General features: G+C 41.4%; 2 protein-coding genes across 2 annotated transcripts in view; one reads left to right on the top strand and one right to left on the bottom strand.

Annotated features, from left to right (window-relative positions):
- The first annotated feature begins 252 nt into the window (after positions 1–252).
- On the top strand, positions 253–21,969 carry LOC145397526 (uncharacterized). The gene is made up of 10 exons (XM_080270597.1): positions 253–313; positions 1,040–1,414; positions 10,286–10,385; positions 11,502–11,656; positions 12,166–12,353; positions 12,933–13,069; positions 13,369–13,481; positions 20,153–20,407; positions 21,499–21,642; positions 21,854–21,969. The coding sequence occupies exons 1-10, from the start codon at positions 256–258 to the stop codon at positions 21,967–21,969; spliced, it is 1,641 nt and encodes a 546-aa protein (XP_080126723.1). The 5' UTR covers positions 253–255.
- A 2,839-nt stretch (positions 21,970–24,808) lies between these two features.
- LOC145397487 (uncharacterized) overlaps positions 24,809–26,811 on the bottom strand; it is a 34,951-nt gene continuing 32,948 nt past the window's right edge. The window contains exon 6 of the mRNA XM_080270543.1: positions 24,809–25,238. The gene's annotated coding sequence lies outside the window, so the exon portion shown is untranslated. The remainder of the gene's footprint in view (positions 25,239–26,811) is intronic.

Raw genomic sequence — 26,811 nt, 5'->3', positions numbered from 1 at the left:
TAAACAACCAGAAATAGGGGAAAAAGAGAACATCGATGGCAACGAACTCGGCACACATACATATCGCAGGATTGGGTATGCAGCTTCCATGTTGTATGTGAATGGACAGGAAGAAATTACACATCTACATTATTATTATTATTATTATTTTTTTTTTTATTTTTTTTTTACTTATTTTTATTATTATTATTATTATTATTATTATTATTACATCAGTTATAATCGTCCTGTTTTCAATTCCAGACACTTACCAGTATGAGGATCAACAGCAAACTACTTCCCTTGAAACTTCACTACTTCTGCTTCTTCGGTTGTAAGTACCCGAGAGAGAGAGAGAGAGAGAGAGAGAGAGAGAGAGAGAGAGAGAGAATAAAAATAAATAAAACTAAATAAAATAAGTGTGGTCACGCCCTAAGTTTTATTGCAATATGCCTACATGTTGGATAAAAGAGGTTTGCAGCCTAGAATGAACTCTGGGATTGGGTGTTTGTGGGCAGAAAAGAAGGGTAGTTGTGTGTGTGTGTGTGTGTGTGTGTGTGTGTGTGTGTGTGTGTGTGTGTGAGAGAGAGAGAGAGAGAGAGAGAGAGAGCTTAGTGGCTGAAGTGCATAGTCAGCAACCATGGTTAAAAAAAAAAGTATGGAGGAGTTTTTATTGATCAAACCCTAATGAACTCCGGGATTAGGTGCCTGTTGATGGAATGATTCTCTCTCTCTCTCTCTTTCTCTCTCTCTCTCAAAGCTGGATCTGCCTGTGAATACACAATCACTCACTCTCTCTCTCTCTCTCTCTCTCTCTCTCTCGTTCCTGATGGTGGTGGGTACCGTTTCCTGTTACAGTTACCATTTTACCGTTACTATTTCTTCTAGTTACCATTTTTCCGTTAACACCATGCAGTTACCGATTTATCCTTACCATTTGCTCTTACATTTATCCATTTAACGTTACCACTTTCTCTCACCGTTTCCATTCTATCGTTACCACTTTCTCTTACCGTTACCATTTTCTCTCAGTTATCATTTTACCGTTATTTCCCTCCAGGTGCGTCTCCCATCATCCCTTTCCTGGTGGTGGTCGGCACTGAGCTGGGTCTGCCTGTATCCCTGACCGGAGCCCTCATCGCCGCTTCACTCATGATGGTCGTCCTTCTGAAGCCAGCCATCTCTGCAATCTCCGACGCGTTCCCCTCTCACCGCCGATTCATCTTCCTCCTCACCCTGACGGTCATGGTGGCGTCTCTCAGCTCCATAGCCTTCATCCCGCGCATGGGGAGGGAGATCAGGGTGGAAGGTGTGCTGGTGAGGGGTGTGGGGGATGGTGGGGGTGAGGGAGTGAAGCCGGAGTCAGTGCCAGATGCGGGACTTGGGACGCGGGAACCCGTGCCGGAGGACCCCGTGTTGTTGACAAAGGATGACGGTGGGTAATGTGGCTAACACTTTTAACTCTGGCTGGGATTAATTATTTTTACTGGGATTCAACTTCCACCATAACCCGGCCAACTTTCCATGTCTAATAAATATGGGGAAAGGTAAAAAAGTTTGCACTATTACAAAAAATGATAATAAAAGTACTTAGAGTTCACCAATCACTCCAAAAATCTGCAAGTAGGTTGTAGCAGCCCTTTATTCGAGACAAGGCCAGCAACTCAAGCCACATCAAACACTTGCCCTATCGAAATCTGTTAAGTGAAATGTGGCACGAACTTACCCAAGACTTTCATATATTTCAACTTGTGCTATTCACGACAAAGACGTGATGAAACAAAAGGGGTACGTTTCTCACTGCCGGGTGGCTGACTTCTTTTAACTAATCTTAACTCTCAGAAACATAAACTTGTGTCATGCAGGATCACATCACCGTTGAATAAATAGCGGTTAGGTTCTTGAAGCTTAGTTCTTTGCGAGTATAGTAGGACTCGCGTACGTTTGCGGCTGTGGTGTGGCCCGCACCTGTGTACAGTGTTGCCACGTTTTCTATACCGTTATCTCTCTCTCTCTCTCTCTCTCTCTCTCTCTCCTGGCGGGAAATGTGAGCCACCCTGAGTACTTTTGATTCTTTTTTAAGTTATTTATAATTGAGCTTTCATTTGTTAATTTGGTTTTGTTATATTTAGTGATGCCGACAATGCATTCAATGCATGCCCCTCTCCTGCCTCTCTCTCTCTCTCTCTCTCTCTCTCTCTCACCGACTGGGTGTGGAAGTGTTGCCGCTCGCGAGTGAATAATGTTTTTTTTTTTTTACTTCAGTATTGGCATATGCCTACTATTTTGTCCTACATATTAGCTTATGATTATAAATGTGATTATTCCTCGCCCTTAAAATTACGGTAAAAGCCAGTAAATGTGAGCATTTTTCCCTAGCAACACCTGTACAAGCTATGGTTGGGTCTATGGAGGTACGTACTTTACCTTAGGCCAGACTGGATGTGTAAGTGTTGCCACTCACAAGAATTACATGAATTATTTCTTTTACTTTGGATATTGGCATATTTCTTCTTTTTTCAGGCTCATTATCTTATATCTATAACTGTGATATTATTACCCACCCTAAAACTACGCTAAAAACCATTAAAAGTGACTACAATTTCTTTTAGCAACACTGTACAATATGTATGCCATGTTTCTGTGTTACTGTATAAATATTTTATGCATAATAAGATTACTGTTGATTCATCCATCAAAATACACAAGTGTAAGTTTTATTCATCTGAATTTATCGAATTTGTGATGCCTTGTACATAAATAGCTTTCGTTTCACATCGCAAGTTGGGGAAACGTGGCACCATTGTACACAGGTGCGGGCCACACCACAGCCGCAAACGTACGCGAGTCCTACTATAGCGCCGAATCCCACGTTCCGACCTTCATGATGGCCAGCTTTACCTCGTTTACCGTTACGCGGTGCCCTGGTGCCTGTGATGCTCTAGAGAATAATCCAGGCGGAATAGGAGATTTTGCAACACCTCTGCCTTACCTATTTATTTTTTTTAATGCAAGAAGGAACCAAAGGCCTGCCCGCAAAATTGTTCCCTCTAAGAAGAAACAAAAACATGATAGCATACTACACCGTTCATTTCTCTTGTGTGCTATTCTTATCGTTTTAATCTCGATAAAGTTTGCATCTTGTTCTGGTCGTGAGGTGGCATACATCTCTGTTGTTACGGTGCCAGCTATCTATCTATCTATCTATTGCCAGACACCTTAATCTCGTAAGAGGTGGCCACAAACAAATCGCCTCCATGTCGCCCTGTCCCCCGTCATTTCACTGCTGCCATGATCTTTTTAAATATAATCAGTCAACACTCATCAACATACAAAGGGCAGTATGGAGAAATAAGCAGAATAAATACCAACGGAAGAGGTGTTGGGGAATCAAGGAAGCCGCTCAGACTACAACTCCAAATACGTATAGTCAAACTTTGTGGGGAATGCTTGCCTTGAAATGGGCAATATTGGGGAATGCAAGCCTTGAAATGGGCAATACTGGGGAATGCATGCCTTGAAATGGGCAATATGGGGGAATGCGTGCCTTGAAATGGGCAATATGGGGGAATGCGTGCCTTGAAATAGGCAATATGGGGGAATGCGTGCCTTGAAATGGGCAATATGGGGGAATGCGTGCCTTGAAATGGGCAATATGGGGGAATGCGTGCCTTGAAATGGGCAATATGGGGGAATGCAAGCCTTGAAATGGGCAATACTGAACATGACTGGCTGCAATTTTGAAAGACCAGTGACTGAATGGCTGAAGTACAATAAAAATTACTCTTTTAAAATGGGCAGGCGATGCAGACTCTTAAAATGGGCAGGCGATGCAGACTTTTAAAATGGGCAGGCGATGCAGACTCTTTTAAAATGGGCAGGCGATGCAGACTCTTTTAAAATGGGCAGGCGATGCAGAGGCGTAGTAATGTCTTATTCTGCCAGTTAACTCGCTACAATAGGCACACCACAAATGAACGAAAAACACTGAGTTAAGGTGCACAAACTGCCCTGTATTAGCGTAAGACACTCATTGTAGGGACGGAGCGCACACACACACACACACACACACACACACACACACACACACACACACACACACACACACACACACACACACACCGCAAAGCTGAAGGAAAAAAAAAAAAAAAAAAGGACCTGGAGTGTACAGTTGGGCAAGTACTGTAGAAAGTGCGAAAAAATACTTGGTTATATGGAGACATCTGGCAATTCCCCGTAGTAAGCCCACATATCTTTATGAATGAATCGCTGATCCTAGGGTCTGTGCCAGGTAGAACGTGACTGGCTGAACTTTTGAGTGGTGGTGAAGCAAATATTCTCATCATATTATACGTTCATGAAAGTTAATAACCAATAAGTGGCACGAAACAGTGTATAGAGAATACTACAGTATTTAATGAACGAACGTGGAGTATAACAGAGTAATAAGCGTCAGCAATCTGTAAAACGTAACCGGCAACATAATACAGAAGAGCAGCGCGTCAGCTGGTAGTTTCGTTTATTCATGATCTTTGAAGCTACTGAAGCGAAGCCTTGTGAATCAGACTAATAGATGCTGACCTCTTGGTATAATAGATGTTGACCTCTAACGAAGAGAACAAGCAATGCTTTCTTCAACGAATCTAATATTGATGTTAATTTTCATCAGTTTCTAGGGTTATTACTCTCTGTGACACATGGTGTCTTTTAAAAATGCATAGGCAGTAAATTAATACTAAATGTATTGTTTCCTTATTACTTTTTTATATTTCTTCTCAATATAATATATTGAAATAGGAAAAGGAAGACTGCGCTAAGCCACAGTGATGTTGTAGCGCAAAGAAGGAGATTGAGAGGGAGGAAAGCAAGCACGAGGGAAAGAGAAGGAAAGGAGGGAAGGCTGAAGAGGTAAAATGGATTGACTCTGGACCGAAGGGGCGCCAAAACCCTTTAACTATCGCCCACCTTTCTGAAGGCAATACTCCCCTACGGGGTTCATCTTATTATACATGCACTGCATTGGAAACTCAAAAATATGGTCAGATAATCAGTAACATTCATATATTATGGATGGTTACCTTAAAATTCTTCCCAGCAGCTCCACTTCATTACTTTCACGTCCATAAGGTGCATACAACATCGTTTTGTAACATCACACAGGGTCTAGGTGACCAAATATCCAGTTTTGATTTGCAATACATAATCAACACCGACCCCTCCTCCACATTGCTTGGAGGAGAGTGAGGGAAAGAGACAGCAATGAAGACAGTGAAATGAAGAGGTTATGAAATGAGTAACTAGCGTCAATTAACACTGGTAGCCGTGAGGTTGTCTCCTCATTTGAATAAATAATTATATTGCTTGACGCTAGTCATTCCCCGAATTGAGGTTAAGCCCCGTCCACAGTATCGGGCAGTGGCTGGCGGACTGTGCTTTCATCGGGCACAGTTTGTAGGGCATGACTGTGATGTCCACATTGCTGAGTAGGCTAGCTGGTCAAGCAGTAAAGTCGGCCACTTGTCAATAGACGGTCGGCAGCGCTTGAGGGTGGTATCACCATGCGCAACAGTTGAAAAGAAAAAACAATAGCTAGGTAGAGCATATTAATTGTTGCAATTATATAATATTAAATAAATGACAGCGTGCAGAAAAAAACATTCTGGTTAAAGAGCCAACTTTTGGGGGATGGCAGGGGCGGTGGCGACCATCATCCACTCACTTGATGTAGTGCTGCCTACTTCCTTAGCTTTTATCATTCTTTTTCTGTGCCTGTCCTCCTCTCCTCCTATTTCTCCCATCTTTCCTGTCACTTCTTATTCCTTTTCTTTCCTTTACAGGTGGCTTTACATTGAGTGACAAGCCCAATGGTTTCCTGTAAGCCAAGAAACCATTTACAACGCTGGGTGGTAACCATATAACCAAACCATACGTGCTCCCTACGTGTCAACAAGTGGGTTGGTGGAGGGTTCGTACCCCTCCCTGTAAAACAACTAACTCAGTGTCAAATGGCCACCCTTTACGGGATTATGGTGTCTGGCAATAGATAGATAGGGTCGTCGGCCCACGCCCGGCGCCAAACCACCGGGAAGTGTCTGGTGATTTCGCTCAGCTAAGGGTACTGGCAGTTCGCTGGTGTGCCTGTCAAAGTGGGCATAAAGTTTTCGATGACGGGCTTATCATTCGTGCCCGCCGGGCGCTGCCCGATAGTGTAGACGGGGTTTTAAGATCATATGTTTGCTTGCTTTGATTTGTTGCATATTTTTTGTGTATAACTTACAGACATCACTATCGATTGCCAGGATGTTTACCGTGTGCGATATACCTGCGAGATGAGCACAGCGCTGATTACAACACATATCTCACAACGGTTTTACCTCCTTTTATCTTTTCCAAGAAAATTCATAACAGTCATTCAATAGGACATGTTTTTTAATGTGGTGAAAATGAATACAGGGACGGCATGGTAATCAGTTATGAGGATTTGTTTTTGCCTAACATATATTTGCCACTGTTGATAATTTTTCAACTCTGATATATCTCATCAACGGTAGGCATGGAACAAAATCACAATAATATACAGTAAGCTTATTTCCTCTGACAAAATATTCATTCCTCATAACATTATAAAATAATGATCTCTCCAAAATCACATGTATGATCTTTATACGACAGACAGATAAATAATATTCCTGTTTTATATACCGGTACCTCTTCAGCCTTCCCTCTTTTCCTTCTCTTTCCCTCGTGCTTGCTTTCCTCCCTCTCAATCTCCTTCTTTGCGCTACAACATCACTGTGGCTTAGCGCAGTCTTCCTTTTCCTATTTCAATATATTATATTGAGAAGAAATATAAAAAAGTAATAAGGAAACAATACATTTAGTATTAATTTACTGCCTATGCATTTTTAAAAGACACCATGTGTCACAGAGAGTAATAACCCTAGAAATTGATGAAAATTAACATCAATATTAGATTCGTTGAAGAAAGCATTGCTTGTTCTCTTCGTTAGAGGTCAACATCTATTATACCAAGAGGTCAGCATCTATTAGTCTGATTCACAAGGCTTCGCTTCAGTAGCTTCAAAGATCATGAATAAACGAAACTACCAGCTGACGCGCTGCTCTTCTGTATTATGTTGCCGGTTACGTTTTACAGATTGCTGACGCTTGGCCTATTACTCTGTTATACTCCACGTTCGACTCTCTCTCTCTCTCTCTCTCTCTCTCTCTCTCTCTGACATTTTTAAACTCATTTTTTTGGAACGAGAACAGTAAAAAAAAAATCAACAGGATAGCACCTTGTAAAACTCTACGCTCATAACTACCCGCATTTCACCTCTGGTATGGCTAATGGGCAGGGAGGGGTTTAAGGAGGGAACGGTGGGTACAGGAAATATAAAACATGACTCCTTTACTGTAGTTCTTTTGATCAATGTTGAGCCTGCAATTGCAGTGAATGTTACGTCTCCTGTTTCACATCTATTGATTTACCTTACCGTGTATATATTATATAGCCTTTTACGATATATCTTCCAAATATAATCTGCCTTACATCAAAACCAGCTTCTCAAGTATTATGGAAAGTGTACACAACTTGTTCGTGGGATTTCATTATTAGGTACAGTAACTATAACAAGGGGCGTAACTCATGGGGGGGACAGGGGGGACACGTCCCCCTCAACTTTTGAACCAGAGAGATGTTCATTTTTCATACGAAAATCTGAGAACTTACAGGGAAAAGGATATTAAATGTTGCAACCCGGGACAACTGTCAATCTCGTTCATCCACCGTGTTTAATAAGTGTATGAGCACTGAACTGGACAGGTCCTGCACACGTCTAACTACAGCCCAGCCTGGGGCTCGTCAGGTGGTCACTAAATTAGACCCAGTATCGTCAGTGCATCAGAATATAACTTGTCTGGACTCTGCCCATAGACCGTGGTGTGCGAATGTTGCAGGTTCATGGCTTTTCTGTATTCTAAAGAGGTTACAGGAACACAGCATGTTCTCGTGTGTGTGTGTGTGTGTGTGTGTGTGTGTGTGTGTGTGTGTTTTAATAAGGCGTTACCTTTTTGACCATTTTTCACGTTACTTTTGTAAATAATTTAGCTATGAATATATTCAGGTAATTTTCATATTACATTTCATAAATACTGATATTGTGTGATGCTGGTGGATTAACCTGATTGCAGCAAGCTGTTTTTCTCACGTTACTTTTGTAAATAAATTAGCTATGCAAATGTTTAATTAATTTTCATATTACATTTGGTAAATACTGATACCGTGTGATGTTGGCATATTAAACGTGATGGCAGCAAGCTATTTTTTTATGTAACTTTTGTAAAAAATGTAGCTGTGCAAAGCGTTCATTTGAGTTTCGTATTACATTTGATGAATATTATTACTGATGTTTTTTTTTTCTTTGCATGTGCTTATGATTAAAGTCAGCTACTCGAACAATTCACTGACAAGTTAGATTCGCCAATGAGTTTACTTAACACTAACCTGACCAAATACGTACCCCATATGGCCTCAAAAACGTCTCTAAAGTTTGTCAAACCTCACAGCTTTCTCATGGAGGGAGGGGGAGCTTTACAGGGTCGCTTCGCTTGCCACAGCTAGCAAACCTAATATCGTCAGTGTCCCCCCCAACTTTTGGAAGCTAGTTACGCCCCTGACTATAACTGTTGGGAAAAGCACACCACCACCACCACCACCACCACCACCACCACCACCACCATCATCATCATCATCATCATCATCACCACCATCATCATCACCACCACCACCGTCATCATCATCTTCACCACCGCCACCACCACCACCACCACCACCATCATCACCACCACCACCACCATCATCATCATCATCATCATCATCACCACCACCACCACCACCACCACCACCATCACCACCACCACCACCACCACCATCATCATCATCATCATCATCATCATCATCATCCCACCCACGGCCATATGCAGTTTAATCTGTTTTATGTTACAGTCTATGAATAACACAAAGAAAATATTTACTTATGCAAATATACAATGAAATCTTGCACAGGTGTTAAATGCCCGTTAATTAAGAAGATAACCAGGTGTGTAAGCGGCCAGGTAACGCGGCGATCGTGACTGTGGCTTGTATTATCTCCCTAACACCTCTCCCTTGGCGATTTATTTCTGGATATGGGTGGTTCGTGTCCATACGGTTCTTTCATATTAACTTGGCAAAGATTCTGGTTCTGTAGCTTTTAAAACACACACACACACACACACACACACACACACACACACACACACACACACACACACACACACACACACAAAGCTGTACATCCTTTCCTCAGCACTTCTTCGTGATTAGGCCAGCACTATATTCTTGTGTTAATCTTTGGTCAAACAATAGCTACCACGGTTCCAACTTCCCTTCCAAAGCACTTCTTCGTGACTAGCACCGTACTCTTAAGTGTTACAGGTCAATGGCAGAATAAGAGTACAACGGCCCTACATTCATTTCCACAGCACTTCTTCGTGACTAGCACCATATTGTTACAGCTCAACGGGAGAACAGGACAATACTACGGCCCTACATTCCTTTCCACAGCACTTCTTCGTGACTAGCATCGTACTCAAACGGACAGAGTATACCATTAACCCCTTTAGTCTGATGACGCGGTGGTGGTGGTGATAGTAGTAGCAGTAATAGTAGAAGTAGTAATAGTAGTAGCAGTGGTAGTAGTTAGGAGGAGGAGGAGGAGGAGTAGCAGCAGTTAGTAGTGGTGGTAGTAGTAGTAGTAATAGTAGTAGTAGTAGTAGTAATAGTAGTAGTAGTAGTAGTGGTAGTAGTAGTGGTAGTAGTAGTAGTAGGAGGAGAAGGAGGAGGAATGGTGGGTGCAACCCCAGGCTCCTACGGATGTGAAGCCAGTGGACTGCAGGCTGAAGTTGCCCTTAACCTGCACTCCACCATCCTCATTTCGGGGTACAGGGAGGGGAAGGAGGGAACGATTATACAACCAGGCAGCTCCACCGCCCTGACATATCGGTGCCACCACAGGAAGGCGTCTCTCCAGCACGTCATCGGAGTGAAGAGGTTAATTAAACTCTAAATTAATTTCTAATCCCCCAGGCAGGTGTTACGTGAAGGAGGGATGGTCGTGTGAGATGAGGAACAGTCACTCTCCTAGTCAGTCTCTAGTCACCACCCCCTCCCCTCACACCCACACCATCCCCCCACTCCCCGTCACCCGCCTGGAGGTGCTATGGGAGAAGGTGAGGGAGGAGAGAGGGGGAGAAGGAGGAGAGGAAGATGAAGAGGAGGAAGATCAGACGGTGGGTGAGAGGACGCGACTGTATCGACTCGAAGGTGTAAACATTTCGGACCAGCTGGTCACATCGAATATCAGGTATAGTGGTGGTTCTTTTAGGAACTGGGATGGAAATGTAATAATATGATACTAAAATGTACACACACACACACACACACACACACACACACACACACACACACACACACACACACATATATATATATATATATATATATATATATATATATACCCTGTATCTATATATTATATGTATATATACATAAAGATATATATTGCTTAGAGCCGATGATAATAAGATTCAATGTATATAGTCATCTAGATATAAACGCATTTTGTGTATGACAATTTTGTTCAACTTCTTTTGAAAGGGACATGTTTTTCTGGTTCTCATTCATTTTTGTATGAGATGAAACAAAAACAATAATCTTATTCCAACTGAAGAATCTCTAATCTTGAGTTGTTCTCGTCATCCAGCCTAATCACCGCTAACCTCGACTCCTTTTAACAAACATCCTACATGCACGTCACGTCCTCATGACGGTTAAACCTGCTCAGGCATATATAACGTAACACAACCGGGAAACAGAACATCGCATAATGAGATCACGGTCCAGGGAAACTAATACTGTTATTGCCGATAGTGCTTTTATGTGTGGAGAAAGAGAGGAATGTATCGAAAGTACGGTAACACTACCAGGAAACTCAACATTGCATCCTCTCACGGTCGAGGGAAACCAATATTGTTTTTATGGGAGATGTGTGTGTGTAATTCACCGGGTCGGTCAGGATCACATGATGGACGTGATCGTCAGCTTTTACCCTCCCGGAAGGGAGCTGAGAGCTCATATAGTCCGATCTAATGGCAAGACTGTGACCTTCACACACGCACACACCCGTCCCCTTGCTCAAGGGGGACAGTAACCACCCACTTCGTCAGTGAAACTTTTCGCAACCTGAGGGAGGCGCGAACTCCCGTCTACCAGATGGCAAGCGAGAACGTTACCACTGCACCAGCGAGCGGTGCAGTGTGTGTGTGTGTGTGTGTGTGTGTGTGTGTGTGTGTGTGTGTGTGTGTGTGTGAGAGAGAGAGAGAGAGAGAGAGGTGGTAGAAGACTTACACTAATCAATTATCTGCCTCAGTAAACTCCGTGCAGTCGGCAGGTACTGATTCAACCATTCTCTTCCTTACAGTGTGTGGTGTGGTGGCGGTGAGTGGTGTGGTGAGGGCTGTGGTGAAGTGTGGTGGCTGTGGCAATTTTGGGGATATACTGCCCTCCTCCACTCCGGCACTATAGCTTTCAAAACAGCTATCTCTATTAATGATGCTATTGCCGTCGACACTATAGGTGAGAGAGAGAGAGAGAGAGAGACTGATGGATGAATAGACAGACTGATAAAAAGATGGATGGAGAGAGAGAGAGAGAGAGAGAGAGAGAGAGAGAGAAAGAGAGACGGACTGATGGATGGATGGATAGAATGATAGACACACACACACACACACACACACACACACACACACACACACACACACACACACACACACAGACGGATTGATGGATGGATGGACAGATGGATGAACAGAGAGAGAGAGAGAGAGAGAGGGAATGTTCGCGTGCATCTGTGCATGCAAATAATAGCCAACCTTAACTGAGTCCTTGAGTGACTCAAGGACTGAGTGTGATGATGATGATGATGATGATGATGATGATGGTGGTGGTGGTGGTGGTGGTGGTGGTGGTGGTGGTGGTGGTGGTGGTGGTGGTGGTGGTGATGATGATGATGATGATGATGATGATGATGATGATGATGATGATGATGATGATGATGATATTAACTGTGTCCCCCCGCCCCACAGGCCCTGATGGAGATTACGGTTCACAGCGTGTATGGGGTACTTTTGGTTGGGGTCTGATGGGTCCTCTGAGTGGCTGCCTGATAGACTGGTGCTCAGGTACATCACTCATTAAGGACTACACACCTGCCTTCCTCGTATGCTTCGTTCTAGGGATTACGGATGTACTTCTAGCAGCTTCAACTATCAAGGTAAGGAATGGGCACAGCTTACCTCTAGCACTCTATACGAAAAGTCCTAACTATTCAATTATTTTTGGCTACCTCCAGGTGACTTTACGTACCTGAGAGGATTCCCCCCCAGTCATGTGAAAACTTAATGACTCTAAGACACCAGGTATACGGAAGCGGTACCTGGTTACATTTTAGGTCTTGTTCCTGTACCAGCTAAGACTAAAACACTGATTTATTCCTGATTTATTCTCTCACCCTTCTGAAACCGTCCACCCTACACTGAGCTGCCCTCTCTCTCTCTCTCTCTCTCTCTCTCTCTCTCTCTCTCTCTCTCTCTCTCTATATATATATATATATATATATATATATATATATAATTTCCTAAGCGAATCTTTGACTTACATCTTACCAGGTCACCTACGAATACCATATTCACGAGAGAGAGAGAGAGAGAGAAACACCTTTAATTAATCTCTCTCTCCCTACAGGTGCCTTAACTGAGAGAGAGAGAGAGAGAGAGAGAGAGAGAGAGAGAGAGAGAGAGAGAGAGAGAGAGAGAGAGAGAAACACCTTCAATTAATCTCCCTCTCCCTACAGGTGCCTAAAATGAAGACCAACATAGGCCAGCTGAAATCGGTGCTCCCCCTCCTGCAGCAGCCCAGGTTCTTGGTGTTCTGTGCCTTCGTCGTGCTCAATGGTGCCTTCAATATCATCGCTGCGACCCTCGTGCTCATGTAAGAGAATGTGGTGGTGGTGGTGGTGGTGGTGGTGATGATGATGATGATGATAGTGGTGGTGGTGGTGGTGGTGGTGATAATGATGATGATGATGGTGGTGGTGGTGGTGGTGGTGGTGGTGACGATGATGATGATAATAATAATGATGATGATGACGACGATGCTGATGATAAACCCACATCTATCTGCCCTCCCCCTTGCATACAAGAATCACTGATAATAATAATAACCATAATAATGATGACAATGAAGATAATGACAACAATAATTCACCTGCATTTACCTATCCCCCTCAGCATGCAAAAGGATATGGCGGAGGGGACCTGGTACATGAGTCACATAAAACTGATACAAGGGTTGACTCTGTTTGTGCAGTGTGGTACGGAGGCACCTTTTATGGCTGTTACGAGTAAGTATGACAGCCTCCCTCTATCTGTTTATCTATCTATCTATCACCTCTCACCTACCTAGCAATACCTCTCTATCTATCAATTTATCTCACCTCTCACCTACCTACCTACCTAGCTATACCTCTCTGTATGTGTGTCTGTCTCACCTATCTATCACCTCTCACCTACCTACCTACTTAGCCATACCTCTCCATCCATCTATCTCACCTATCTATCTATCACCTCTCACCTGCCTAGTAATACCTCTGTCTATCTATTTATCTCACCTCTCACCTACCTGCCAGCTTACACCTATCTACCTATCTCTCACCAACCTACCCTACCTACCTACCTATGCCTCTCCTTCTATCTATTTATCTATCTCTCACCTCTCACTTACCTACCAACCTACCCTACCCACCTCTACCGCACTGTCTAGTTATCTATCTCCTACCTACCAGCCTAAATCTCACTATCAATTTATCTATGTCACTTCTCACCTACCTACCAACCTACCCTACCCACCTACCTACCTATATCTATAAACTTCGGTAACTTCACCTCGCATGGACAAACACTTTTACTGCAGTCGTCCTTTCTTTCACAATTTTCTTATCATTCGTTCGTATAAAGGTTTGGTTATATTTAGATTCATTTATGGACAAGTCTGCATGTTTCGGAACTTGTGTGAGATATAAACAAAGCATCAAATCAATACACATACATTCATATTGCAAAAAAATCAATAAAATAAATAAATAAATAAAGGAGGGCTAAACCTTTGGGCACTCAGTTTTAATACATAATGCCCTCAGACACGTAATATTAGTGTGGTATTCTCGTGCAGTTGGGAAGCTTACTAACACCTCTTCCTTACCGGTGTATTTCTGACTGCTTCGTTACTATATTCTTGTGTGTTATTCATGCAATCTATGTCGATATTAAAAGGATACAAGGAGAAAGCAATGATATTATTGACGCGTTGTTTGGAAATAAATCTCCAAGTCAGAAGGAGCATAATAATAATAATAATAATAATAATAATGGGTAGTTTCGGAAATAAATCGTTAAGGAAGAGGTGCTAGGGATGCTTCTTTCCCGAGAATAGAGGTTCAAATCTGCGGTAGTCTGTTCCCTGATAAAGTTACGTTGAGTGAAATGAATACAAGAAAAAGAGCTGTATTTTATATTTTATCAGACACTGCACAGTATGAAAACAACGAAATTCACCGTGTCAGGTATCCTCCTAATTACTGCCTACCTGTACCGTAACAAAGGTAAAAATCCAGGTGGGCTACCAGGCATAGCTAACCATTATATTTTCAGTAAACTATAACTCATTGTGTGTGTGTGTGTGTGTGTGTGTGTGTGTGTGTGTGTGTGTGTGTGTGTGTGTGTGTGTGTGCAAAGACGGAACCAAAAGCTTGAAGGCCGCAAACTGTTCCCGCAAAGAAAATATTAAAAGAGAGCCAAACTTTGAAATACATGTGATTATGAAGTTATAAATTGTAGCTCCCCTAGACTTTGACCCCTCCCCCCCCTCAAAAAATGAAAAATTACATGATTTTAATGAACACTCACCATTAGGGCATACAGTACAATTTCCTTCCTCACTTCACACTGTAGACTGTTGTAGGATGTAGGCCGATGTTGTGATGTGGGCTTGACTGATGCCATGTTGTAGACTGTTGTTGATCGACTGTTCTGCACCCCAGCTGAAATCAATATCCACGCTACTTTAACAATTTCAATAAACAACGAAGTACATTCTCTCTCTCTCTCTCTCTCTCTCTCTCTCTCTCTCTCTCTCAATTTTCATTGGAATTAATATCCATGCTACCCGAACACTTCCAATAAACGATAAAGTACATCCTCTCTCTCTCTCTCTCTCTCTCTCTCTCTCTCTTCACAAACTGCAGGACCATCATCATCCATCTCGGAATTCTCAGCATAATACAGTTGAAAATACAGCCTACTTTTCTTTTTCTCACTTGGCCTAAAACTGGTATCTCTCCATCTTGAAAACGCTCACAACAGAATAAACTCATGGGTAAGATGCTAGTCACGAAGAAGTGCTATGGAAAGGATGTAAGACATTTTCTTTTTCTGCCATTAAATACACTGCAACAGGACGAAAATCTAGGGAAAGTTAGGGTGAACACAGAGTAGTAATATCGCACCAATTATAGTCTGAATTATTATAAAACTCGAACGCTGTGTTTTGAAATGTCCACTGGGTTACGAATATACATCACTGCGTTCCACAAGTCGCTACTCACTTCACAGTTATCCCCATTACGTGAATCAAATGTTATATCCGTAACTGTAAATTTGCATCACTTAAAAGCTCTTCAAGAATTAATGTTGTTCCAGGAAAGCATACAGTACGGTAGTTCATTCATTCTAACGGCGTACTCTCTCTCTCTCTCTCTCTCTCTCTCTCTCTCTCTCTCTCTCTCTCTCTCTCCTGCGTATTTCCTGTAGTTAAGTGACTGAATAAGACATTACTACAGTCCTGTATCCATTTCATGACTACTTCGTGACTGGCATCGTATTCTAATGTTAATTCCTTGTTACAGATCGGTATTCAAATGAGACTGCATTTTTAAGCCTAGTTAAAGTAAGCATAGTATAGTTATTGTTTTTTAAGCAGTAATCACCTCAGTCTACTTAATTTCATCACTCTCCTCACCCAACTTCAGTCCAGTTATAGCATGAGACAACTACAGTATGGTGCTAGTCACGAGGAAGTGCTATGGAAAGGATGCAGGACTTCGGTATTGTCTTATTATGCCACTAGGTTACAGGAAACAGGCAGCAAAAGGACGAAAATCTTCAAAACAGTCAATGAACTATAATCCCTGAGGTCATCTTTACACCAAACTCCCATACATAAAGTTCTTCAATGGTTATAGTGATACAATCGATTTTGACATTTCCGCCTGAATGATAGGAGTAACGTAATCCAACCTAGCCATGTAACCTAACCCAACCTAGCGACGTAACCTAACCCAATCTAGCGACGTAACCTAACCCAATCTAGCGACGTAACCTAACTCAACCTAGCGACGTAACCTAACTCAACCTAGCGACGTAACCTAACCCAACCTAGCGACGTAACCTAACCCAATCTAGCGACGTAACCTAACCCAACCTAGCCATGTAACGTAACCCAACCAGGCGACGTAACCTAACCCAACCAAGCGACGTAACCTAACCCAATCTAGCGACGTAACCTAACCCAACCTAGCCATGTAACGTAACCCAACCAGGCGACGTAACTTAACCCAACCTAGTAATGTAACCTAACCCAACCTAGCTACGTAATCTAACCCAGCCTAGAAAATAATCTAATCCAACCTTGCGACGTAACCTAACCCAACCTAGCGATGTTCGTGTGAAATGCAACGTCAAATGTAAACAAACACAAATATTCTTCATAATGAAATTAAAGCTGATTTGCGACATGTTTTGAAGACAGGTTTCTTCGGCCTATAACTATGACAAAGGCCTTTTGATTTATCCCAGCATGAATTTGGTGCAAAGTAAATACTATCGTTAGCTCCCAGTCCGTATTTTTCGCCTTATGAGTCAACCCTGAGGGAAAAAGAAATCGCCTCTATGATCAATTGGATGGGCATTATTTGATCGTTGTTGAGAAAATCATTTGAATAAAGTAGCGTAGTATTTCTATCTGAGGAACTTTCGTTTTTCATACAGTTTAATAAGGTAAAGATGCTGATTAGTTTAAGTAGCAGAAATACCTTACCGATTCACTTCCTCTTTTCCCTGGTTTTCTTATAATTTTTGTGGTAGTAATGAGTCTATCGCCGATTTTCTTGTTTATATCAATGTCCATTCCGATTCACTCGTGTCGTTTCTCAAGCGTACTGGCAGACTTTATGAAAACTACTCAGATCAACCGGAATATAGGGGAGGGCGGTGATGATTCGGCCACTTTTTCGAAAAAAAAATCATAATAAATAAAGTTTAAGAAATTCTTAAAATCTGCTTATTCCAAGAGGAAGCCACATCTTTTGGCTCTTTTGTGTGCTATTGTCAGTTCTTAAACTTACGTCATTTCTTGGCAGTAATCCAAACTCTTAAGGTCTCCAAAATGGCCGAACCATCCCTCTTGGTGTGGATGATTCGGCCACTGGCGATGGATGGTTCGGCCACCATGTGGGATGATTTGGCCATTTGCCTCTGGGGCTCAATTAAAGAATTAAATACAGTAGGAAATTAAGAATCAAATTTTCATCTGTGCTGACATGATTTATTGGATTTATTTTTACCTAAACAATCTCCTTTTAATGAAACAAGGAACAAACAATCTCCTTATAATGAAATTAAATGGCTCTACTCTTGCCTATCTCTGATAAAATAAAACTATAATTTTGTGAAAGAAAATATCCGAGTCAAATGAAAGCTACTTCTCTTACATGCTGTTTACTCTTAACGCATTTTAAATCCAGTGAAATAAAAATCCAAGGTTGTAATACCTTTGCCTTCGCTTAGTGCTTTGTGAAACTGGTTCAGGTAATACTCCAATTATAGCGTTTCTTGAAGCAGAAGCTTCATCGATTTCTGAGGGAAAGTAGAGAGAGAGAGAGAGAGAGAGAGAGAATATGTAATTTTATAGAAAAAAGGTAAGGGGATGAGTCTGTTATGATGTGGCAGGGGTAAACCAGTTCTGCTGTCGGGCTCTGCTGCAGATGTCACTGATTGCATTGCGCAGTTGACCTTTGTGCGGTGTGGTGCGGTGAGGATCAGTCCATTCTCCCCTTTGGGGCTAAGATGCGAATGAATGTGTTTGAATGGATGAGTAAATGGGGAGTGTGTCGTCCTGTCTCGGCTACCTCCCTTTCCTTGGGGGAAGCAGCCTAGGTATATAGATAGATAGATAGATAGATAGAAAAAAAATTGTTAAATAAAGAAAATAAATCATTAGATAATTATGAGAGATGGTTCAGCCACCGGGCAACCCTGCCGAACCATCCCTCACTTTAAGTGGCGAATCATCCCCCATGTATAAAGATGTACACATGGCGCCCCGAAACCCAGAGTTCATAAGCTGTTCGAGTGTTATCTACTCTCACGTCACCTATAGACAATAAATGATATTTGCACTATATATGGATAACAATCCTGAAGTATTAGTGGAGCTACTGCTTACGTTGGATCACCGAAAAAGTACATAGGGGTCATGAAAAATCATAAAATCTAACCTGATGTTGCTGTTTCCCGGCCAACCAAAACAAAAAAACATGTGCCATTTGTCGGCAAGATCACGCAACTTCATGTGAAATCTCAGTGATCTAGGTCCCCTACATTATTCAGGAAGGCCAGTGGCCGAACCATCCTCCTGGCCGAACTATCACTGCGCTCCCCTATTCTTACAGCTGTAGTTGCGTAACCTTATATATTCAAAACCTACACAAACTTAACCTAACCAGAAGTAACGTAACAACCTATCCTAATTCCTAACATAACCCAACAACCTAACTTTTTTTTTTTTTTTTTTTAATGCAAGGACGATCCAAAGGCCAGATTCCAGAAAGATTGTTCCAAGAAAAAATGAAAACAAAATGAGTCAAATTCCAGAATCAATCTAACTTAAATTTTACTTAACCAAACCTAACCAACAGTAACAGTCAAACACGCCGAAATGGAAAACCATGTGAATTTTGGTAAAGTTCGGTTCCTTTTAGTGTCTGCCATTATACTCAAGAAACAAAATGCGTTGGGAACACAAAACATGGATGAAACAACAGGGACGCAAAATCATCCCAATGCAATTACCATAAAAAAAAATATAGAAAAAAAACTATAACAAGAAGTAATAAACTCGTAAGGTTTTTCAAATGATTTCATTAAACCGTACATTTCGTTTCTATCACAGCACTTTTCGCCTTACGTCACCAGCTGATCATACAGTGAATTCACATCAAATTATGTTTATATTTACCTTTCTCGATACGCTCACAAGCTTCAGGTTTCTGCTTCAGGATGAGCACTAGGCTTTCCTTTTAACTGAGTCTTCCATGCAGGTTAAATGACAGAAACTTTCCACAACTTTCAGACGACCACAATCCAAAACAACCACGACACCCCGCGGGCGAGGTATGTACAGTATCTTCCCTGTCGAGTTTGGCCCTCCCCTGGGGTTGAGCTTCGTAACGGAACTTTCTTTTTCTTTCATTACTTTTTTTTTTAGGGCTCCCCAAACGCGTGCCTAATTCCTTGTCTTCCATACTCCTGTTGAAAAGTTCTTAATCCCTTCCCCCTCCCTGCTCCACAGTGCTTTAGCCCTATAATAGATACTACCTATCACACCTCTATCCATATTGTTTTTTATATCATTCCATTTCCTGTCCCCAACACATTGTTATCTCTTCTTCAAACTCTCTTCTCGCTTCTCTGTAGGCTAATATTTGCACTCCACTAGTAAATTTGATTCTGTGGGGTAACATATAGGCCTATGGTTCAATTAACTTTTATTAATCCTTGTGGTAGCCTATCGTGCGGCGTTATTGGATTTTTTTTTTTTTACACCATTCAACATCACATCTCGAAACATAATGGATGCACATGATTACCGTATATTAATTACTATTCTCATTAACTATTTACAGTAACAGTTTCTAGTGTAACAGAATAATTAAGTGTAACTTATCCATACCGTGCACAGACTGGTTCCTACGTCGACTGGGTGCTCACCACGTCACATCCCTGGTTTTCGGCCTGTATGTGGTGCGGATGCTGGGGCATGGTGCGGCAGGGGCCTACAACTGGCCACTGTGGACAACCCTGGTCGTGGAGATGCTCAACGGGCCATGCTACGGCTTGGGCTTCACAGCCACTGTAGTCTACTCCTCCAGAATATCCCCACCAGGAGCCTCCACCACCGTTCAGAGCCTTACAAACCTGTGCTATGAGAGTTTTGGTGTGTAGCGTAATGGATACCCCAATTTACACTCATTTAAAAAGATATGTGGTGTTCGTCAGTATGTCTGTGCCGGGCGCCTCCAGCACCGATCAGTCTCACCATCCTTTGTTAATTATTAGAGCTTTCAGGAGTAAAGGATATTCTACATTTTTTTGTAATGAGTATCTTATGCTTTGTTTTATCCACTAAATACACCTCTTTGTTTCATTTCATCAACGTAACTTCTTCACATGTGTATGTGCAACAGGTGTTCTTCGGCTTGCTATTCCCAGGCATTTTTATTTAGCTTATGAGAGATTAATCCCTCATTAACCCCATCGGTGCTGAAGAGGGACACCTTCATTTGATGGCACCGACATAGACAGTCGGCTCCAAACGTTCCTCATCAACATCCCCATCCCACGAAAGGACGATGGAGAACTGCAAACTTAATCCTGCAGTCCAATGATATTTCTTTTCAGATGAGCTTGGAAGTACATCAGTTCCTTCACTGTTAACGTGCGCTCCATGGTTGAAGTAATCTAATAACAATGAATTGTAACGTATGTCATCGTAATGAAGGAGTTATATATAAAAATAAATTAAATGAAACTGGGAAGAGATTGTGGCAGCTGTGGTTCAGTGGCTTAGTGCGCTCTGCTGCAGCTGAAGAGTCGGAAGTTCGAGTCCATCCAAGGGTCATTGGTAGACATTAGGATGGGCATCGGGTCATAAAGTGCTACACACACCAAACCTAAGTCCTCTACCAAGGGGCCAACGCCACAGCCGTTATCGAAAAAAAAGAAAACTGCGTAAAAAGGGACACATGCCAAAAAAAAAAGGGGGGGGGGAGATTGCATGGCATGATTGTTCTAACCTGATGAAGATCCCTGACCCCTTTCAGCTCAATTGATGGCCAAGTGTAGTCAGTAAGACAGGTAGTAACTAAAGAGATTCCCTCCTCATAACTAAGGTTCTTTGAATTTCATGCCGTTTACCGTCACGAATTAATAGGCCTATTTATGCTGTGAGAGTGTTCCAATTCCGTCAGATGAAAATAAACTGACTATAGCAAAGCTTCTAATGCCCTGTTTCTGTTTGTGTTTCAGGATTTGCACTGGGTATGTTTGGCGGGGGTCTGATATATTCGTGGTTGGGAGGGCCTTGGCTGTATCTAGTAGGGGCGGTTGTGGCCGCCCTCACCTTTGTGCTGCATCTCATATCCCAACGTGTTATGCCACCGGAGGGAGAAGGTGAGAGAGAGATTATTTACTTTCTTATTCATTCCTGCCAGAAACCAAGAAGCAGCCCTATGGAGAGAGAGAGAGAGATAGAGAGAGAGATTATTTACTTCCTTATTCATTCCTGCCAGAAACCAAGAAGCAGCCCTATGGAGAGAGAGAGAGAGAGAGAGAGAGAGAGAGAGAGAGAGAGATTATTTACTTTCTTATTCATTCCCGCCAGAAACCAAGAAGCAGTCCTATGGGTCATCGTGGGAGGAGGAGACAGAGAAGCTGAAGACCGAGGTAGAGGAGGGGCTGCTGACTGGAGGAGGAGAAGAAGTAAAAGAGAAGGCATGAAGAGAAGAGAAAGAAGAAACTAAAGACAGGAAATAATATAAAACAGACAGCCTGCGAAAAAGATATAGATAAAGGGGGAGGAGGAGGAGGATGATGACAATGAGAAGGAGGATGGGCTGGAAGAAGACGAGGACGAGGAAGAGGTGGAGGATGCATGAGGAGAAGGAAGAAACCAGAGGCAGAGAGGATATAAGATAAAACAGAGAGCCTGAGAAACAGAAGATCGAGATAGAGGAGGAATGTTCCTGTTGGGATATGCTTAGAGGGAAGGGAAGAATCACAGGGAGGAACCAATGTTAGTGGAATCGGAGGGTGAGTGACGACAGACGGCTGAGAAATGACAGAGTGGCTGGCAACTGTCACTTTACAATCCCTGTTCCTATTTCGGGTCTCGGTGCGAACAGGCTGGGGTAAAGAAGAGACTAACACAGATGGATGTATAGGCAATATTATACTGCACAAGTACTGTACTTATGTTGCAAAATCTGTTTGCAGTGAAGAGACCTGCCATAGTATGTTACCATATCAAACCACTGTGAAACAAGGGTTTGTGTACATGTATTTTCCATAAGTCATTTTACTAGTTATCTACTTTACTATCTATCCATCTATTGACAGACGAATAATGTGCAAGAGAAACTGAAGTGTAATGTTAAGAATAAATCACCAAGAAAGAAGTTGTACACAATCTCCAAACCCACTTAAACTGACAACATATTCGTACAAGACACGCTGAGGTGTAGTGTGAAGAATAAATTGCTAAGGGAGGCTTCTTACCAGGGGCATTGCAAGGTCTCCACAAAATATGGGAAGGGTGGGGCCAAACCCTGTGGGGCATTGCATATCAACATTATTAAAGAATTTATTTCAAATGGAAGGGGGACTCAAACAGCCCCCTTCGTAGCTACGCCAGTTACGAGTTCTCCTAAACCACTTACATCAGAACCCCCCTAACAGTTGGCCTTAAGGAACAATATTGTATTAACAAATATAACTGTAGAGCAAAACACCGACTATACTCTTTTTACTCTAGATTGGTTTTAAACTGACAGCTCTCTGTCTTGCCTAAGTTATAGTGATAAATTAACACTAGAGTATGGACTTAGTCATGAAGAAATGCTATGGAAATTGTGCAGGGCGTGGCATTATCATATTTTGTCACTGACCTATGTAAAATAAGCTGAAAAGGGAATATCTGGTCAAATTTAAGCAAAAGAACTATAGATATGAACTAATGAACACTAGCATAAGTAATATCATTATTATCCACGTCTTCCTGTAGAGCCTAAAATCAAAAAGGGTATCAGTTATTAAGGAAAATATGTGGTGCATGTATCAGTATCAATGTACTGTATTAATACTGTAAACATGAAAACACTGTACAGTATTGTGATACGGTTATTACTGAACCATATTCTGATCAGCTTAGAATTAAGGTTTGAATGATGGCTTAATGTTTTTATGTATGTCTACTGTTCATGTCTGTCAGTCTGTATGTATGTATGTATGTATGTGCAATTTGTGTCTGTCTAGTCCTATGTATGTACAGTATGTAGATTGGCAGGTAGGTAGGTATACTGTACTTTCATATGTAAGTAGCCACGTGTATTTACAGGTGTGTATGTATATATGTATGTATCACATTTCACTAGACAGTCAGATGTAAATGTCTATCTCTGGATCCTTCCCAAACCCATTTTCAAAAAGTGAAAAATGGGGTAATAATGAGGAGAGTCAGTATTTAACACCTGAATACAGTGCGTCCTATTGTAACACAGGGTGGTCTGTACAGAGCGCTCTGCTAGAAATTCATCTCAAGTGTTATAGGGATGGCTCAGTCTGCTGGTATGGGCATAGGTGTAGCAGTGGGACAGGAATTGGTTGGATGATGCAGGATGGATATGAATACTGATAATGCTGACTGAGCCGTCCCCACAACACAAGAGAAGTCACTGGGTGGAGTGGATGATGAGCATTATGCTGTATAGGGATTGCCTTGTACAGTATACTTCTGTCTCTACCAGACGATTCCAGTCATCTTAGGAGAGCCATTTGTAGTGAAGAAGGTTAATAATAGCTATATGTAATCCCTCCAGTTCAACAGGTCAACCATTATCTGAATAAAATCGCCTAAAGACAGCAATAATATAAATAAATAAATAAAGATGTTCCCAGGATAAAGGATGGCGTGATCTGCATTTTATTGGTATTTTCAGACAATTTTATTCAGTGTAGGAGTGATTTTGAATTGGGGGGTTAAATTTACCTCCATTCAACCCTTGCATGGCATTGGCCACCTTTTCTCTATAAACAATTCTGCTCACCAATTCTTTACATGCAGTATTTACATAGTATCTTCCATTTTCCCTCCCTGCTCACCTTTTCATACTTTTTTTTTTTTCTCTAAATCCACAAATGCCATATTACCTTGTAGTCATTCTGCAGATATCTACTTCCTATACCTCCTGCCACTCTGGGAAACACTGTTCTTCAATTGACAAAGTCTGAGATGTCGTACTTTCTCAAGATAATATTCAGCACACTTATTCCATGATCATTTTTGCACTCACTTCAGTTACCTTTACTATTGTACAAGGGTACTGTCAGAGCCTTATAGCACTCTGCAGGTACAGTTCCATTCATTCAAGCTTTCTGGCCAATTTCTGATAGACAGTTAGCCGGATCTCTCCATTATACTTCACCATTTGTCTATATATTTCATTAGCACCAACCGCCTGCCCATTTGTCAACCCTTTCACAGTCATCTTCTCTTCCACTGCTGGTTCATTCTCAGGCAATGCATTCCAATAAAATGCAGCTTACTTAAATGCATATCACTTTTACTGATATTATATATCAGGATAGGTTGGACTACAAATAAATCTATAAAACAGCCAACTCCAGACTCAATAACAGATATGACAATAAGTTAAGAAGAGCTATGTACAGGGGAACAATTTTCATACAACTGAGACACGGAGCTTGACTGGGAACCCAGGTCTATGGCATATTCAAGTAACAGGGATAAACGGAAATGATGTGACATCTGTTTTTGTCACCATAATTTTTTCCTCTATTGAAAAAGCTGAAAAATTACACAAATCCTTCAGTGTTTCTGTAGTTACAAATCATCCAGTCATAAAAAAAAAAAAAAAAAAAAATCAGAAATAAAAACTAGCTACATGTACTCAAACAGTAACCTCATTTCCAAAATAGAAAATATAAAAGTCATCACTACATTCTTCTACATCACCTACAAAAACATAATTCTTGTATGCAAACCCAAACAAATGAAGGGACAAAAATATAAACACCATGCCTTTTCATTACATAAGCTACATTCACAGTTCAAGTAAGGGTAAGTATAAGGTACAAACTAACCCCTTCACTACAATGATGCATCTTCGTAATCTCCTATTTTCACATTTCACTCAGCTTAGGAGAGATTTGTAAAACTGGATGGGTTAGGTATACAAACCAGCTAAGTTGGACTAAATTGTCTAGTGATTTCTTTTAACTGGAAGGGGTTAGATAATCTCCACCTATCTTCAGATGATTTTATTTAGCTCAGGAGAGACTCTTCAAACACAAGGGATTATGTATATTCTACCCTTCATTAATCCCTTCAGTATAAAAGAGTACTGTATTCATAAGCTGAACAAAATTGTCTAGAATTTTTCTGAACTGGAGGGGTTAGATACATCATTCATTAACCCATTCAACATGAGATTATTCCTAACCTAAATAAAATCATCTAACAATACCAAGATTTAAGTAAAATAAGATGTCACAATACTGGGAAGGTCAAGGAAAAATCACAGTGATCATTATCGATTTTCCCCCCCTCCACCTAAGGATTGGGTGAGGTAGGATCCAGAAAGCAAGTATGAAAGTGGGAGAAAAGACCTTAGAAAATGTGAGTCAAGTGAACAAACTGTACAAGCAGGGTAGGGAGGAAGGGAGTGGCTGGAAAACAGAATCTGTGGGACGGAACACTTAGCTCTCCTGTCTTCTCAACTAGCATCTGTGAAAGAAAGAATTAAGTGATGCATGAGGCCATAACACATACTCTGTAAAAATATAAGGCTATCTGTGGACCAACACCAAACGTGCCACAATCAATACACTGAGAAAATGGAAGTTTGACAAAGAATTGATTGACTGATTGACTCACTGATTGATTTTTTTTTTATACTCAGGACACCTTCTGAATTCCTTCACTGAGTATCATCATAAACATAATATATGGTATCCCATGGAAGAACTCCAAAGGTGCTATGTGTTCAAAATTTATTAATCTATCCTCCATTTTCTCGGATCTGGGTTTGGTTCATTCAGCAGTATTCCAGCTTCCCCATACATCTACAACTGAATACTTATGGGAAAATGGTGTTATTGTCCTATTTTCCTGTCTCAGTACATGCAATGAGACATATTATGTTTGCATGTGAGAATATAAACCGATGGACAATGCATAATATAGAGGTAATCAATAATACTTCTCTATGACCTCTCTCCTGCATTTTACCATAAGATAAATATATGAAATTTGGTTGCAATATAATTCATCATACCTAATAAACTTAACCCTTTACTACAAATTTCTATCTATCTATCTATAGCCCGACGCCCTAATCCCGCAAAGGGTGTCCAAATTTACCTTCAGAAAAATATGAGACTTTTATGCTCTCCTGCATTTTACCTTGAGAAAAATATATGAGAATTTCTAATGCAATCACTACAATATGCCTGCACTAACTTCTCTTACAATGATTTAAGTATTATATAACAATGACACATGTAATAACGAAATACTTCCGTACCAAACATCACTACATCTAC

The sequence above is a fragment of the Coenobita brevimanus genome, chromosome 41 (genome assembly GCF_032717465.1).
Source record: "Coenobita brevimanus isolate Jiangsu-jjx chromosome 41, ASM3271746v2, whole genome shotgun sequence".
Lineage (NCBI taxonomy): Eukaryota > Metazoa > Arthropoda > Malacostraca > Decapoda > Coenobitidae > Coenobita > Coenobita brevimanus.
Note: the sequence above shows the minus strand (reverse complement) of the source record. Positions and strands in the feature narration are given on the sequence as shown.

What these genes read in the sequence shown, in the direction of transcription:
- LOC145397526 (XM_080270597.1), top strand. Translation starts at nt 256, where the DNA reads ATGAGGATCAACAGCAAACTACTTCCCTTGAAACTTCACTACTTCTGC. An exon ending in GTTGTTGACAAAGGATGACG is followed by an intron (nt 1,415 to 10,285) that starts GTGGGTAATGTG and finishes AAGGAGGAGAGG; the next exon opens with AAGATGAAGAGGAGGAAGAT. An exon ending in TATGCCACCGGAGGGAGAAG is followed by an intron (nt 21,643 to 21,853) that starts GTGAGAGAGAGA and finishes CATTCCCGCCAG; the next exon opens with AAACCAAGAAGCAGTCCTAT.